The 17,588-nt window shown below is 40.0% G+C and overlaps 1 protein-coding gene across 2 annotated transcripts in view; it reads left to right on the top strand.

The window, feature by feature from the left end:
* Positions 1-17,588, top strand: part of thoc2 (THO complex 2) — a 172,565-nt gene that overhangs the window by 47,501 nt on the left and 107,476 nt on the right. For both annotated transcript variants that reach the window (XM_084320913.1, XM_084320914.1), the window contains exons 3-6: positions 2,175-2,266; positions 2,710-2,761; positions 11,302-11,372; positions 12,199-12,320. In XM_084320913.1, the coding sequence (XP_084177039.1) occupies positions 2,175-2,266; positions 2,710-2,761; positions 11,302-11,372; positions 12,199-12,320 (337 nt within the window). The remainder of the gene's footprint in view (positions 1-2,174; positions 2,267-2,709; positions 2,762-11,301; positions 11,373-12,198; positions 12,321-17,588) is intronic.

Genomic DNA, 17,588 nt, shown 5'->3' with positions numbered 1-17,588 from the left:
TCTCCTCAGGAATAACAGCCTGCTCTGTCCCTTCCTGTAGAGGGCCTCTGTGTTATCCGACCAGTCCAGTTTATTGTTCAGGTGTACCCAGGGAACAAAATAAGTACCAGCCAACCGCCAATGGCTGGTAAAAAATCTGCCTGGCTGGTAGTTTTTAAAATCTACCAGCCAAATGGCTGGTAAGTCAAAAAGTTAAGTTTGTTCCCTGAGAGCAGAGCTACAAAGCAGTGCGCCTATTTTGCGAGCCGAAATAAGTCTGTGGTTTTTTCTTCTTCTCACAACGGGTCAAATGCATCTAACATGCATTGCATCGTCGCCATTCCTTTATGCCCACATCGCCCGAAATGAACGTTATGTTAGCGTAAGATAACAAGCTAATCCTGATCAGCGGCAGAGCCATAGAGAACAGCAGGCAGTGTGGACTGGGAAAAGGGAAATGGGGGGGGGGCACTCTCCCTTTCTCTGTGTGTGTGCGTGCGTTTGGAAAGACGATGAAGTCACTAGTCAGGACTCAGGAGAGGAGTATATTGTAGTAAACTGAGGATTACTGAGGATGCACAGATAATGTTGATATTCAAATATAAAAAGGTTTCGAGAGGAGTGGAAGTTTGAAGACAGACTAGACTACAATATGATGCGGGGGTGGTGAGTTGAAACAGTGTGTGTGTCCCCGACCCCACTTCTATGTTTCAATAAATTATTTGCATTTAAAACTATTAACGCTGACTCATTCCTTCAGTCCACTCAAAATTATGCTAATATTCCTTATGTTGTTTATGATATTAATTGAAAATAGCATATGAGAGTATTATATAGTAATAATAACACATGGCGCTATACTAAAAAGCTATTTTGAATTTTTGGCTGGTAAAAAATCTGCCTGGCTGGTAGTTTTTAAAATCTACCAGCCAAATGGCTGGTAAGTCAAAAAGTTAATTTTGTTCCCTGGGTGTACCCCAAGGAACTTGTATGAGTCCACCATCTCCACATCCACCCCTCGGATGGAGATGGGAATCGGGGGGGGCCTCTTCTTGCCCCTCCGGAAGTCCACCACCAGCTCCTTGGTCTTACTGGTGTTGAGTTGGAGGTGGTTGCTGTCGCTCCACCCCACGAAGCTCTCCACCAGGGCTCTGTACTCCTCCTCATCATCGTCGGTGATGTAGCTTACGATGGAGGAGTCGTCTGAGAACTTCTGCAGGTGACACCCGCTTGAGTTGCGGCCGAAGTCTGAGGTGTAGAGGGTGAAGAGGAAGGGTGACAGCACAGTTCCTTGGGGGGTGCCGGTGTTGCTCACCAGTACATCAGACTGACTGTCCTTTAGTCTGAGGTACTGTGGCCTCTCAGTGAGGTAGTCCTTCGGAGCTTATCAATACTTTTTTCTAATTTAGTACCGGATCCCGTTTAGAACCGTGTTTCGGGGGGCATCCCTAGTTCTGGAGTCCTGGGTGGTCATCTGACACGTGGAGCGTAAAAAGACGCTCGCCTGACATCGTCATGTAACTCGAGAAGCGAGGCATGGAAGTGGTCGAATGAGGTGGCATTCGAACGGAAACAAATAAGATCTTTCGAACGGTATATTATATGTTCAGCGAAAAATGCAACCCGACTTGCGCGCAAGGGCAAAGCGGCACGTATACGTGCCAGTGCACACTATGAGGTTAATATATATTATTATATTGTAAAAAATTTATGCATTGAAATGTCTAAGTCTCGATGGCATTGAAAATGAGGGTGACCTCAATTTTCCTTTCAAGAATAAATAAAGGTTTGAATTTACCGTTATCGGGCTTAATTAAGAGTTTAAAGGTTCCCTGCCTATTGATTGACACAACCTTAGGCAGGATTAAAGGTTTCCCTGCCTATTGACGGAACTATTGCCTTATGTCCATTTAGTGTCTTTTTCTGAGCACCTGTCTTTGCATTTTCTGTGTAGCAGCATCTAGAAACATTTATATATTAATGTTTTTCTTACCTTGTAGCATCTAGAGACTTATATATTGAACCCCATCACAAATTTCTGATTGAAATCCACGGAGGTCATATTGACAATTGAGTATATAGGAAATTGGAGTATAACTATTATCTCCATAATCATCTTCCTATAAAAGGTTGAGGGACCTGTTGCCTACAATTAACATTGTGTTTTTGTGTCTTTTTTTTCTCCAATTCTCTAGATATACAGGCTGCCTTGTATGAGCTCTGCTGGCAAGTTATACAAGGCAACTTGAAGTTGGATCTCGCTGCTAGCGTCCTTGGAGATATAATGGTATGTCAGTGTTCGCATCACTTTCTTTTTGTCACATTACTTTTGATTATTATCAAAAAAAAAAAAAATGCTTTTTGTGCCATTTTTTTTTTTAAACTGTCACAAAAATAGTAAAAATCTTCAAGTTCCTCTCCCATGCCACATATAATTAGGGATTCAATCTTTTAAACAAATGTTCACTTTCTAGTGATAGTTTTTCCTGTGTATATCATGCACGAGCATGTAAGTCGCAGATGACTCTGATAATGGCCAGGAGAGAAAGACGTACATATTTTTTGGCTTTAATGGGACAGCTAACTCAAAATAAAACAACATATGTTTGCTCTTACCTGGGGTGCTACCTATCCATCCAGATAGTTTCGGTTTAATAGGGAACTATTTTCTATCGAAGAAAATTTTTTGTTCACAAATCTTTCTCCCTAATTATTTCTTTCCATTTACAGGACCTCAGAGATGACATGCCATCCATTTTAGCAGATGTTTTTAGTATACTAGGTAAGTTTGGGTTTGGCTTTTCTCAGACATTGGTATTCACCAGAGCAATGTTGTTAAATCAGTAACATGACAAGATTTTTTTTATATTAAGCAATAATATTACTTTAAAGAGAAGGTTTGGTCATTTTGAACCTATATACTTTTTCTGATTTACAGATCATGGAAATTAACAACATGGTATCTTTAACGCTGCACTCCATAAAGCTGTGGCTTATGTCTTATGATAATGTAGTTTCCACAGATGACATATAATTATTGATATAATTGTACTGAGTTGCTCTTAATTTCTTCTAATCATTAGCATAGTAACAAGAAAGGCTAACATTGGAAACATGCCATTTACAGCACAGCCATCATTGATGACTATATTCTAGGAGAAACCGACCATGATTGGAAATTGATAGAATTTTTTTATATTGGTCCAATATTTCGGAACCTTCCCTTTTTTATTGTTACCAAGTTATGGTATATTATGCATAAAAAAATATCTTCTTCTAAAAACTAGTTATTTTCATAACATTTCTACAAGAGTATGATTCAATTGGTAGATGGCTGGCATGCAATTTATGAAGGAGTCGTTTAACTTTATTATTGTTTTATATCTTACATATATTTAAATGTATAAAGAATAGTACATATAAGTGTAGATATGTGTTTGTATATATATATTAAGGCTGTCAAAGTTAACACGTTGTTGGGTGAATGTACCAAGTTCCTAATGTTTTTTTCCCCCTATTATTTCATGCACACTTTATTCATTGTTTTAAATTATTTTCTTAAGTTATTTTGTGCATCACTGTTTTGAATTTGATGCAAATTTTCAATGCATGAGGGTCATCCTTTTGTGTTAAATGGCTGCATAAAGCAATCGTTTGTTGACTCGTGTTGATAAGAGTATTACAACTTGAAAAATATCCGTTTAAGGTAGATTTAGAACGGATACAAAATATGCAATTAATTTAATTAATATTTTAATCGATTGACCGCCTTAATATATATATATCTATTGTGACTTAGAAAGATTTATAATCACAATCGCTGAGCAGTAGACGAGGGGTAGGATTAAATTAATGTTAAGTTAATATTTTCTATTTGTTTTAACTATTTTGGTTTGTTGTTGCGTTTTATCATTTCTTTATGCATGTACATCTTTTAACCTCTTTAGCCCGTGCGGTCCGCCGGCAGACCGCAAATGACATCACGTCATAAATCAAGCTCTGCAGACTGACAAAATTATTGTATTTTTTGTGAAACGTATTCAAGTATAAACATCATAACCATGTCACAACAGCATAATGTATATTATCATCAATATGTTAGTTTACCAATAGGTTAAATAGTCTAGATGGAAACATAGGTCCACCTGCATGGTCTGGATTTATTTTTGCCACCTGTTTTTTTCTTAATCCTTGATTCGCTTCGGAACATGGGTAAGTTTTAGATAGTTAGCCATAGTATTGTATTTTTTACGTTAGCTTTTTCTTAATCCTTGAAAGGTAGAAATAATGTCCCATGGGGTTTATTTTTAACCCTTTATTACACCTATCCTGAACGAAAACCTGAAAAAGAAAACAACATAACTTTTGAAGTTAACAACATATAGAGACAAATTAAAACATTTCCCCAAACAATATTGAGTCAAGGAATTCAGTAAATATTTTTAAGATTCAAACACATCTTGATTCTATTTCAGGACAAGAAAATGCAAAAAAAGCTGAAATGTAGTCCATCAGATGAGATCAATTTGAGTTTAATATTGGAAATACAATCTTAATAAAGATTGTATCATGCTGTTATGCCCTAAATATTGTAGATTTTGTGTAAACGAGGCCAAAAGTGGAAGACTAATGTGAAAAGACTAATTTGTCCTACATAGACAAATTTGAAATCCAGTGAAATATGTTTTGTTAAGGTTCAAACAAAGTACTATAACAATTACGGTACAGTACATCTTCTCTGTTGGCACAACATTAAAACCTAAACTACTAATCATCATCGTCAAAGTCTATCTCTCCATCCTCATCACACTCGTACTCTCATCCTCCTCATCCACTTTATGTTTTGCACAATCTGCCTCCTTATTAACACATTGGACGCCAGAGCCGAGTATAGTAGGGTTAACTCGTTAACTCAGGTTTTAATCGTTATTTCTTTTTATTAGCGATATCTATTCATTTTCATCCATCAAACCTGATGTTATCATTGGGAATGGGTCTGAGCTTGCAAAAGGGCAAATACCGCAGTCTTATCGTCTCCCGGATGGTATTGCACATCATTGGATTGGCTGGGGATGTGCACCAAAAAAAATAAAAATCCGGTCCAGGTTAATCGGATGTTTCTTTCACAGCGATCACAACGTGTGTGTGCGTGCCGTTGGCGCCGACCAATGCACGGATAAGCGATTTTTCAGCCCGCTTCTGTATTGTGCATGAGGACGCATATAATAGCGATAATCTAGCGTTTATTTGAAAACTATTCATAAATCAAGCGACAAATGACAACATGTTTAGTAGGGCTGCAACGATTAGGCGACATAATCGACGACGTCGATCATAAAAATTTGCCGACGAGGAATTTTTGCGTCGATGCGTCGTATAAAAAAAATCAGAGCCGCAAATGTTCATTTGTAACTGCAATGCACTACAGGAAGTGCTGGGGGCAGTATCGTTTCCATTGTCTGACAGCATTATGTAGTAACGGCCCGGGTAAGAAGAAGAAACGATGCACCCCGGAGCTTCGGAACATGGGTAAGTTTTAGATGGTTAGCCATAGTATTGTATTTTTTACGTTGGCTTACATGTTGGAAAACAGAACGTCTCATGGATATGGATAATGCTTGCTAAGCGAACTCTATTGCTGTATGTTGTATGTAACGTTAAACAGCGCCAAGCTTACAGCGTTGCTGCACGCTATTTCAGTTATGCCGAAGCTGCGGTATGTTGTATGTAACGTAACGTTAGCTAAACAACAGCGCCAAGCTTACAGCGTTGCTGCTTTTATATACACATATACTCAATGTGGCAGTGTGTCACAATCTTACTTAGCTAGTCAGTTTGCTCTGTTCTAACATGAGCTGTCTGTAGCCTAGCCAGCCAAGTTCCAACTAGCTTTCCCATGGTTTAACGTTAATGGCATTATGCAGTACATCATCTAAAATAAAGTTTCACACATACACACACACTCCTCACACACAGCAAACAAAAGACCTAGAAGTCTGTCTGATCTGTCATCCTCCTCTCCTCTCCCCCTACAGCTGTTCCAAGTCACCCTCCTGGACCAAGTTACAGCCCCATCAGCCGCGGTGCTGGGGGCAGATGCTGCTACTTATTTTCTTTCTTTGTTTACATTTAAACACTTGCACTTTAATTTGTATTTAATTTATTTATTTTGTTATGATTGATTGTTGTATTGTATTTATGTTATTCAAATACATTTTAATTTAAGCAAGTTGCTTAAGATCCAAATTCAAATGTTTCATGAGTCATTATTCTAATTTGCTATGGGGTCATGTTATGTTAATTTAACTGTTAAGGCAGAGGGACTGGACACCAGGGTGACATTCACAGGTTTGCAGACTTGAGCATGTGAGGTAAAACATGCACTGTAGCCCGGAAAAGGAGCCGCGCCCACAGGAAACAGAGATGGAGGGTGTGACAAAAAGAATCGTTAGATTAGTCGACTAATCGAAAAAATAATCGACAGATTAGTCAACTACCAAAATAATCGTTAGTTGCAGCCCTAATGTTTAGTGTATTCCACTAAAACGCTATTATCGCGTCTTTTCCTGGAATTACACAGAAGCACCCAAACTATATTCATATTCAAAACGGTATAAAAAGGAAATGTACTGATGAAAAAAAATCCGTTTTGTACATGTTGACTGCAAGCAACTCATTGATAAGCGACGGGTGTATTAGACCCATAGCCATAATTTAAGATATATTTTAAGCACTCGCAAATATCCCCGTCCTCCCATTGATTAAAGCGGTGGCCATCTAGACCTAATTCAGAACTCAAAGACTCGAAGCAGGTGGAACAACTCAGGCAGGATACAATCAGTGGCCTCAAGCAGATCAACAACACTGCTCTCCCTGGGAAGCTGAAGCTGTGGTGCTTTCAGTTTGGACTGCTGCCCTGTCTCATGTGGCCAATTGCCATCTATGAGGTCACTCTATCCCATGCCAATCGGCTGGAGAGACTGGTGAATGCACATGTGAGGAAGTGGCTTGGACTGCCGAGAGGCCTTAGCAGCATAGGCCTGTATGGCAACGGAGCCCTCTCCCTACCAATCTCAAGCCTGGTGGAGGAGTACAAATGTGCCAAATCAAGGCTGGAAATGACTCTCACAGAATCCCGGGATCCATTCGTCAGAGGTGCTGCTCCAACCCTAGCAACGGGGAGGAAATGGAAGCCATCTGCAGCAGTTGCAGTGGCAAAGACCGCCCTCAGACACCGGGATATAGTGGGGCATGTCCAACATGGCAGAGGGGGCCTTGGATTGGAAGCAATTACACCCACATGGCAAAAGGCTACTCCAACCGAACGGCGGCACATGGTGGTGGAGGAAGTGCGCCACCAGGAGGAAGCAGCCAGGTGTGCCAAGGCAGTCTCTCAAGCCCAGCAAGGCCGGTGGATGAAGTGGGAGGGCGTGGAGAGGAGGAAAATCACGTGGAACGAACTGTGGAGCATGGAGTCTAATAGGCTAAGCTTCATCATCAGAGCCACATATGATGTCCTGCCCTCACCAACCAACCTACATCTCTGGTATGGAGAGGACCCAGCCTGTCTCCAGTGTGCAGCCCCAGCAACCCTCAAACGCATCTTAGTGGGTTGCAAGACCAGTCTAACTCAAGGAAGATACACCTGGCGCCATAACCAGGTACTGAAGTGCTTGGCTGCCGAACTTGAGAACAAGAGTAACCACCAACGCCATGCCTCTAAATGCCCAAACTACCTTCCCACGGAAAACAACCTTCATCCGGGAAGGGGAGAAACGGCGGACCAAGCCGTCACCTCCGAACTCAGGCCCACTGAACGCAGCCCGGGATTGGGAAATGCGGGTAGACCTCAGCCAGAGGCTTACCTTCCCATCTGAAATTGCAGCGACCAACCTGCGCCCAGACCTGGTCCTCTGGTCCAAATCTTGCCGGCGTGTCTTCATCGTTGAGCTGACTGTCCCATGGGAGGAAGCCATCGATGAGGCATTTGAAAGGAAGAGGCTGCGATATGCCAACTTAGCAGCTGAAGCAGAGGGGCGGGGCTGGAACGTGAAGGTGTGGCCAGTGGAGGTGGGCTGCAGAGGCTTTGTAGCCAGTTCCACCACAAGGCTCCTGAAGGAAGTAGGGATCAGAGGACGGGCCCAACGAAAGGCAATCAAAGAACTTGCCACTGCAGCAGAACGGAGCAGTCACTGGTTGTGGCTGAAACGTAGAGACTCATCATGGGCTGCTAAATGAACACGTGGTGCCACTGTGCGACACACACCCAGGCCAGGTGGTGGGCCAACCTCGGCAGAGGGTGTATTGTGATAAATGGCCGAAACACCCAATGAGGTCGGGGAACACAACTGAAGATGTGTCGTACTGGTGATCATCACGTGATCATTGCCAAATTCCACCCCACTCCAACCTCATTCAATTGTTGTGCTGAATATTTAGGGATCTTTAACAACTAGTCCTATTAAGAATCATATAGTCATATAGCTCCGGCGCTGAATGTGTTAAGAGCTTCTTGCTCTTCTGACTCCGCTTTCTGGGCCAGTACCTCAACAAGAGAAGGAGGGAGGATGGGTCCAATCGTTCAGACAGGCTCTAACACCCCCTCATCCATCTTCTCCCAGCCCATATCCTGATCATAGGGTTTGGGCATCTCAAATATTGGCTGGTCTGCTCTTTTGTAGCAGGCAACTCTGAAGTTGACTTGCTGTACATGTGGGACCAGCCAATATTTGAGATGCCCAAACCCTAGATATGGGCTGGGGAGAAGATGATGGATGAGGGGGTGTCTGGACGATTGGACCCATCCTGCCTCCTTCTCTTGTTGAGGTACTGGCCCAGAAAGCGGAGTCAGAAGAGCAAGAAGCTCTTAAGGAGGCAGATTATGCAAAACGTAACGTGGATGAGGAGGATGGAGTGAGTGTGAGGATGGAGATTGGAGAGAGACTTTGACAATCTCGATGATCATGATGATTAGTACCGTAATTCCTCTAATAGTAACCGGTATTCAATTAAAAACCGGGTCTCTATTAATGACCGGGTGCACTGTTGAGCTAAGCAATTATAAGCCGGCCTCCTAATACAAGCCGGGTTTCATGTATATTAGAGTTATATGCTGGCCTGGCTGTGCAGTAAATACCATATAATGGTATGGTGTTAATGTTTACCAAGAGAGTAAGCCTACCTCAGAATTGTATAAAACGAAGTTATTATTATTATTATACCAGTATTGTGATTGCACTATTTTACTTTATTTAACTTTTTTTGACCACCTGTAATTGCACTGTTTACTACCGTATTTCATACAGTACTTGCTTGGTTTCAATAAATTACCCCAGTCCATTTTACTGGGTTCAAACTGACACAAATTGTTGATTTATTCATTATGATCTGTTTGAAAATTAGAAATATAGGCCTCTCTCTTATCCATGTCTCCTCCTAATACAAGCCTGGTATCCGCTACAGTTGAAACAAATACAAGCCAGGGTTACTATTAGAGGAATTACGGTAGTTTAGGTTTTAATGTTGTGCCAACAGAGAAGATTTACTGTAATAGTACTTTGTTTGAACCTTAACAAAACATATTTCACTGGATTTCAAATTGTATAGGAAAATGTGTTAATTTGTCCTATGTAGGACGAATTAGTCTTTTCACATTAGTCTTCCACTTTTGGCCTTGTTTACACAATCTACAATATTTAGGGCATAACACCATGGTACAATCTTTATTAATATTGTATTTCAAATATTAACCTCAAATTGATCTCATCTGATGGACTACATTTGAGTAAAGTGGGAAAATAGAGATGTGATCTAAACATTTCCAGATTTTTTAGCATTTTCTTGTCCTGAAATAGAATCAAGATGTGTTAAGATCTTAGAAATAACAATTTTACTGAATTCCTTGGGTCAATATTGTTTGGGGAAATGTTTTTATTTGTCTCTGTTAACTTCAAAAGTTATGCTGTTCTTTTTTTCTTTCAGGTTTTCGTTCAGGATAGGTGTAATAAAGGGTTAAAAATAAACCCCATGGGACATTATTTCAACCGGTTACCTGTTAAAATCTTAAAATAGACACTTCAAGGATTAAGAAAAAACATGCGGCGAAAAAAAATCCAGACCATGCAGGTGGACCTATGTTTCCATCTAGACTAAAAGTGTTATTAGATAGATTTGAGTTTTTCTGTTTTGATTGCGAAAGTCCGCAATTTTTTTAAATTTGACCATCGGTAATTGTAGTTTTTTTGCTGCCATTTTGAAGAGGACATTCAGAAATACACTTCCCAGAGGCCTCTAGGTAAAAAAAAGCAAATGGGTTCCGTATGAATCTTTTTTAATATCCCTTATTACTCGGGATAATATACCACAAAACTGAACGTTATTGGCATATATTGGAGCACAGTTAATTTGTCTCCACTATTTTGAGCATTTAGCAACAATCAGATTTGAATCGGTTTCAAAATGGCGTCACTCTGGCCAGAATAAGAAACCAATGCAATTTGAAATATTATTATAGAATATAGAATAGCAGGCTTACAAATTACCTTATTATAGCCAATTTGCACATTTATGGATTGTGCCAAATCTTATCTTTCAAATGCCAGAGTTCAATTTGAATTTAGTATCACCAGGCGTGCATAAGAACAGATAATGAAATCTACTGTATCTGTTCTTATGCACGCCTGGTGATACTAAATCCAAATTGAACTCGGTCCGGATGGGAGAATTCAGTACTGTATCTACAAAACCTTCTGTTTTCATCTTCCCTTTATTCATTTCCTTAGATTTATTGTACACTGATCTCAAGAAGGTACTGAACGAGATCAGTGGCAGTCTTTCATGTCTGGTAATTTTTAGCATGGTGTTATTCACTGTCAAAGATGCAAAGAAAAATCATAATTCATATTCTCCTTTGTTTCATCACAATTTAAGCAAGCCTAGTAATAGACACAATATTTCTGACACTGGGAATACATTCACTGAGGTCCATAGATGTCCCTAGATACCAAGAACATGCAAATGGATCTTGTAGAAGTGGAGCAATATTCCATTTACTTAGGTATGTATTTTAGGTGGATTTTCAGAAAATAGGCCTCCAGGCTTAAGAGGTTAAAGACTTCATTCAATTCAACTTGGAATTGGAAAAAGTAACACATTACTTTCTCTTTTTCAAAAAGTATTTAAAAATGATTTTGTTCTTAGAGTAAAATGGAAAAGTACATATTTTAGGTAACTTGACCTACACTGCTTCTGAGTCACCAAGTCAACAAAATTTAGATATTGTCATTGTGGTGAATAATACATTTTTTGTAACCCTCGACGCAGATATAGAGACGGGCGCATTGGAAGAAAAAAACAAACGTGACCATTACACCCAGTTGGTTGGAGCGTGTTTGGTAAGATTAGCCTTGATTAACAGCTAAATGTTTCTAATGAAATGTATAACTGTATTATGCAATCCAAATAGAACCTTTTTGTATTCCGTTTTCAACTAAGTCTAGGGGTGTCCTAGAATTGATATCACGGTATATACTGTATAATATATATTTTTAATTTACTGGGCTCTTCCATTAGTGTTTAGTGTCAATTGACATTGAACTAAAGTGTTATTGGTCATTGAACTTGTCTTTGAACTCTTTATGCGCACATGAGCTCCTAAACATTATTTCTGTTTCGCACACATCTATTTTATTTGCAAATGCAAGTAAACTCTGTTCGCTCAACTGTTTGTATAGGCACCATGTCCTTGCATAGGTACTCCTTTATTGAATTTGTAATGTCCTTCCACTGCTTGTTTTTTTGTCATACGGATAGCGATTCTTGTGTCTGCGCGCATCTGGCAACATATTTTGCTTGACATTGCTTGCAGATAATAGTTTTCTGCTCAACGTCCAACCTTTTAACCCCAAACCATTTACATTCAATGAGCCTAAAAGTAGCCTTCTACTGGTACATCCTGTAGAGTAAAATCTCTACCTTGGCACAGATTTCTATATACCACTTCAACCATTATACCACCCATCCCTATGTAAGCCTAAAATATTATGATGCTCTATTTGCCTTTCACACATAAATAGAAATATTCAGTTAACTGCACTTTGATTAGTAGAAGAGTTTGACTGATGTTTCTGGCCTCCGTTGTAGACTTTTATTTGTATTTATGTGATTGATTCTGCTGTACTGATCTTTAATAAATACCTAATTGTCTCTCTACTGCTGTAGTTCTGTGTTCCAGACTCCATTCTGAAAGAGAGGCTGGACCCAGAAACCCTTGAGTCACTGGGACTTATAAAGCAAGCCCACCAGTTCAACCAGAAGATTGTAAAAATAAAGACCAAACTGTTGTAAGTCAACTCTTGTCGCGAGCCATCCACATATAGCAAGAGAGAAACGATGTGACATAGGGATGCAACTAAGAACTATTTTGATAATCCATTAATCTGTTGATTATTACTTTAATTAATTACTTTGATTACCGGTAATCAGAGAAGAAGTGGAAAAAAAGCGAAATTCTTTGCAAAAAACTACAGTTTATTCATCTTGTACAATGCTCTTTCAAACAACTTGCAAATTGTAAAAATGTAAATATCTTAAATGTCTTAAAGGCCAACTTGCAGATTAAACCCTACTCTTCAATTATGGGTAGTTTACATCATTGGTATCTAATTTCATTATTTATTTATTTCCATTTGAAGCCGGAAATCCCACTCAGAAAGGGTTAAAAAGGTCCATGCACGAATAACATGTACGGAGCAAATGAAAAAGCTTATCAGACGCTAGCAGGGCCATGACGTCACTCCAGGCAACTTATGCCTGATCCCCGTCCGGGTCATAGTACTACTGGCTATATGGCTCTGGCTAACGTTACCCCGCTAACGTTAGCATTATGGCTACTGTCGTGAACCATTTTAAATCGGGGCATGTAAAAGTTTTGGGAATGAGTAAAATGTGCAGGTCCTCTTCTCAGACCTGTGGGGCAAAGCACTGCACACGCATCATGCCGGCTAGCAAGCTACACATCACGGCATGTTGATACGATAGTAGCCCCTCGGATAGCACTCGGTGCATCAGTCACGAAAGGGGCTACCACGATAGCTAACTAACGTTAACGTTACAAGCTCAAACACCTTATAACTACTACTGCTGTCATTTCCATAAGTTCCCTGGCAGAATACTTGTGAGGACAAAGGTATACAAAGAGGAGAGAACCATTTTAAATCGAGGCATGTTAAGAGTTTCGAGAATGCTGGCTACCAAGCTAGCTAACTTAGCTACTAACGTTATATACACAATGTACAACGACACAATGATTTACATTATTACAAATATGGTAACGTGGTTGTGGCGTTTACAAATAGTGGTTAGCTTTAGAGATGAATGGCTATGATCACGGAGCAATAGTGTTAGGTGAAACGGATACATTTTCATTCATTCACTCCTCGGCTAGTAGTAGCAAGGCTCTCTGCTTCCTGCCACTACCTGCCTGTGACTCTCAGGCCCCTCGCGGCCCTGCACCTGATGTGACGTCATCATTAAGATGACACATGCACGTTATGAACCATGGATTCAAATATGCATGTGCGTGGAGGTTGTAGTTTGGTCGACAAAATGTTTGATACAAACGCTAAAACTGGGTCAATTTCGATAATTCTTTTTCCCCTCTTCATGAAAGTCACCGTTGCCCTAGTCACATTGTTTATTGAACAAAAATACAACCTGCAAGTTGGCCTTTAAGTAGATTATAAAAAAAAGAAGCAGTGAAGCTAGACCAGCACTCTCAGGTTCAAGTATTTAATGGCAGCCTGAAACAAACATGTTTCGGAATTACATATTCCTTCTTCAGTGTTATAGCTTGTTTGTTTGTTTGTTTCAGGCTGCCATTAAATACTTGAACCCGAGAGTGCTGGTCTAGCTTCACTGCTTATTTTTTTTTTATAATACTTAATGGGATTTCAGCACCCAGTGTAGAATCTTGAGAGCGCGGTCTAACTTGACATTTGGCCTTTAAGTAGAAAAATGCGATTTTTAATCTAGATTCATCTAGATTAATTACAGAAAATTGTGAGATTAATTAGTTCGTTTTTTTTTTTTTTTTTTATCTATTGACTGCACTAATTTTTACATTTGTTTTCTAAACAAAAAAACCTGTTCAAGTCTTCAGTTTGAAAGACTCTAAACAATTTATTTATATTTGCAATTGAATATTTAAAAAATGTTGATTCCTCATCCTTTTTTGCTTTAGATAAAAAAAACTACCAGCCAGAGATTTTTACCAGCCATAAATAGCTTTTTAGTATATTACCATTAATTATTCTGTATTGTGTGTTATCTCTCCACTCCACACTATGGTAGTGCTTGTGCCAGCACAGGAGATACGATTAAAATGTATTTTTTATATTTAGGCTATATACATATTTAAATCTATCTTCCTTTGGAATAAAATAGGCTCAGGAATCAGGATTGTTGAAACTAATTAGCCTACTCCATGTCAAAGAGTAGCGGTAGCCTATAGTAATTGTATGCACACACACAAGAGAGGGAGAAGCTTATAGCAGACTTAATGATTTTAAAATATTTTCGCTAATGAAGTGAAATAGTTTCACTATCAAGTTAGTTTTTATAGTGTTACTTTTGGCTACTTCATTGATCATCATCATTGAATGTACAGAGTGAGAGAGAGCCCTCCCCCCCCCCCCCTTTCCTCAGTATTAGAACTCCATGAAACTGATTTATCCTGTGCCTGTGAGCTAGCTTAGTTAGCAGCTAAAGTTAGTTAAGGTTTTTAACCGCGACGGGCATACAGGAATGGCGAGGATATAAAGCATGTTGGGCACATTTATTGGACCTGTTGCTTACAGAGTTTACATGAAAACAGCGCGACTCGCATAGGAGTTATCACAGGCTGTAGAACGCAGGGTGAAGAGCTGCCATAGCTTCTTAAATGTACGGTGGCCGTATCAGGCTCAGCCCCTCCCTTCCAGCTGGAGTGAGACACGGAAGTTATCAAATGTGAGCGAAACGTGCACTGTGACTGTTGAGTCCTGGCTCTAGGCAGATTCACAAATAGTGGTTTAAGAGAAGTGATTTATATTTTGAACGTGATTCACTGCGCATTAGTTAGATTACACGTAGCGCATGTTAACGTCTGCCATTTCCACCGCAAAAGGCACATACAATTAACAATACGATTTGTCGATCATGAATATGCAAATCGACAACATTTCAACGTCGACTAGGGCGACGCATCGTGACAGCCCTACTATATCAAATGGCTTCAACATGCCATGCATCATAACATGGACCCAACTAATCCATTATAAAAATTGTTGGCAGTCCGGCCGGGTAGTGCAGAGGACTAAGCGCTGCCTACCACCACAGAGACAGTGGGATCGCCCTACTATATCAAATGGCTTCAACATGCCATGCTTCATAACATGGACCCAACTAATCCATTATAAAAATTGTTGGCAGGGCGGCCGGGTAGTGAAGCGGACTAAGCGTCTGCCTACCACCACAGACAGTGGGATCGAATCCAGCTGTGCTGCTTCCAGGTTGGCCGACCGTCCATACTAACACAATTGGCTGTGTTAGCAGGTGGGAAACCCGGCGAGGGTGGGTCTTGGTAGTTGTAAACAGCGACTCCTACAGTTCGGTCGGGGCGCCTGCACAGCAAGGGAAGGATCTAGGAGAGGTAGTGTGACCTTCCACACGTTACACTCTCGTAGTTAGAGTCCGCGCTGCCAGGTGAAAAGAAGTGGTGGGCTGGGTACACATGTGTCGGAGGAAGCATGCGATAGTCTCCGCCCTCCCAGAACGACGGTAGGGGGTAGAGTATGCAACAACCAGGAAGGGGATTGGGAATTGGCATAACGACTAACATTGGGAGGGGAGAAAAACGGAAAAAGAAGGGGAGAAAAGATAAGTAAAAAAATATATATATACGGTATATATATATATATATATATATATATATATATATATTTTTTTTTTTTTTATTATCCTTTCTTATATATATTGTTGGCAACTATTTTTATAATGGATTAGTTGTTGCAGCCCTAATGTGGGCCAAATTTTCTTTTATATTTCTTATTTCAAGGATATCAGTGGCTTCAAACATGAGGAAACGGCATTTTTTTTCTGCCGCGCCAAGCAGAGTCATTGGTGTTTGGGTGTGCGGACTGATATTGACTAACAATAATGGACGCAGGCCACGCAGCGACTCGAGAGACAGGATTACGCTAATAGTTTGTCGTCGGAAATGTATAATAATTGCAAGATACTTTCAGACAGTGTTGGATCTAACTAAATGGATTTATCGACACATTTATGCCCGGACCACAAAGCTTATTGAAGGGTTAGCGGCAGCGCAACGGCTCTCAGCCTGTTGTTATGATATGAAAATGTAATTGTAGTGCTGTCAGACCCTGATATGGGTTGTCTTTTCCTTTTAGCTAACGCTATTAAATAAAAATATAGTGGAGGTTAAAATACGAATATGACTTTGCCTGAAAAATAAAGTTCATTCAGGAGATGTTTTTTACATGACGCACCCCCGCGGAATTGACTTTACCATAAATCATAGGCTGATATACGCTACATTCAACCTATTGATCGACCTTCAGCATACATAGACATGAACAGGCAGGTAGATCCAGTATCAGAAACGCATTCACATCATTAGGCTATGTCAGAAAACACATGTGCACAAATCCTGCATTAGGCCTACTTTAGCGGACAAACCCCAAACCAAACAAAACGTATTTCTCACGCTCATCTACCTCCGATACTCATCGAAGCCCACATGAGCACGGAAACTTGATTACCGTTGAGCTAGTAATGCTATAAGCATGGATGCACGCAATGCGCATACTAAAAGAAGGCTCCGATGTGTCGGAGGTAGATAAAAGCGTTAGAAATAAATGGAGATGGACTTGGCTCTATGAAACGGGGTATGATAACAAGCCTTTTTAGTTCATGGTGCAAAAAACTAAAAGAGCCAGGTGTGTGTTTTTGCAACGTATGCCACAGGAAATGACAGTATGGCAGTAATGGGAAAAGGGTGCTAGCTCGCCATCAATCAGAAGCTAGTCAGTCAGGACAGTATGCTCTACAACACATTGGTCTATAGTCAGTCAGGACAGTAGGCTACAACACAGTGGTCTATAGTCAGTCAGGACAGTAGGCTCTACAACACAGTGGTCTATAGTCAGTCAGGACAGTAAGCTCTACAACACAGTGGTCTCTAGTCACAGTCAGGACAGTAGACGCTACAACACAGTGGTCTATAGTCCAAAGACTAGAGGAACCTCTGGATGCAGAAGACTTGTGGATTAAGTACAAGACACATACATTTGAAATCTATATTTTATGTTATGTGTGCATAAAACCCAGAATTAGGAGTTTTCTGTATGTAAGCTGCACTTTTTTTGTTTGTAAAATTGCATTATGTATTATTAAAGCACTGTTTCCCTTGTTTAGTTCCTTGTTCAAGTCATAAGCTTGTTCAGTTGTCACAATGTAAATAAAAACGTGCACTGAAAAGTTACAGTATGTAGATTTGTATGACAAAGTCAGAGTCAACCCTTGCAAAAAAATCTGTTTTATTTAATGAA

Source organism: Notolepis coatsorum, assembly GCF_963971535.1.
Source record: "Notolepis coatsorum genome assembly, chromosome: 8".
Lineage (NCBI taxonomy): Eukaryota > Metazoa > Chordata > Actinopteri > Aulopiformes > Paralepididae > Notolepis > Notolepis coatsorum.
Note: the sequence above shows the minus strand (reverse complement) of the source record. Positions and strands in the feature narration are given on the sequence as shown.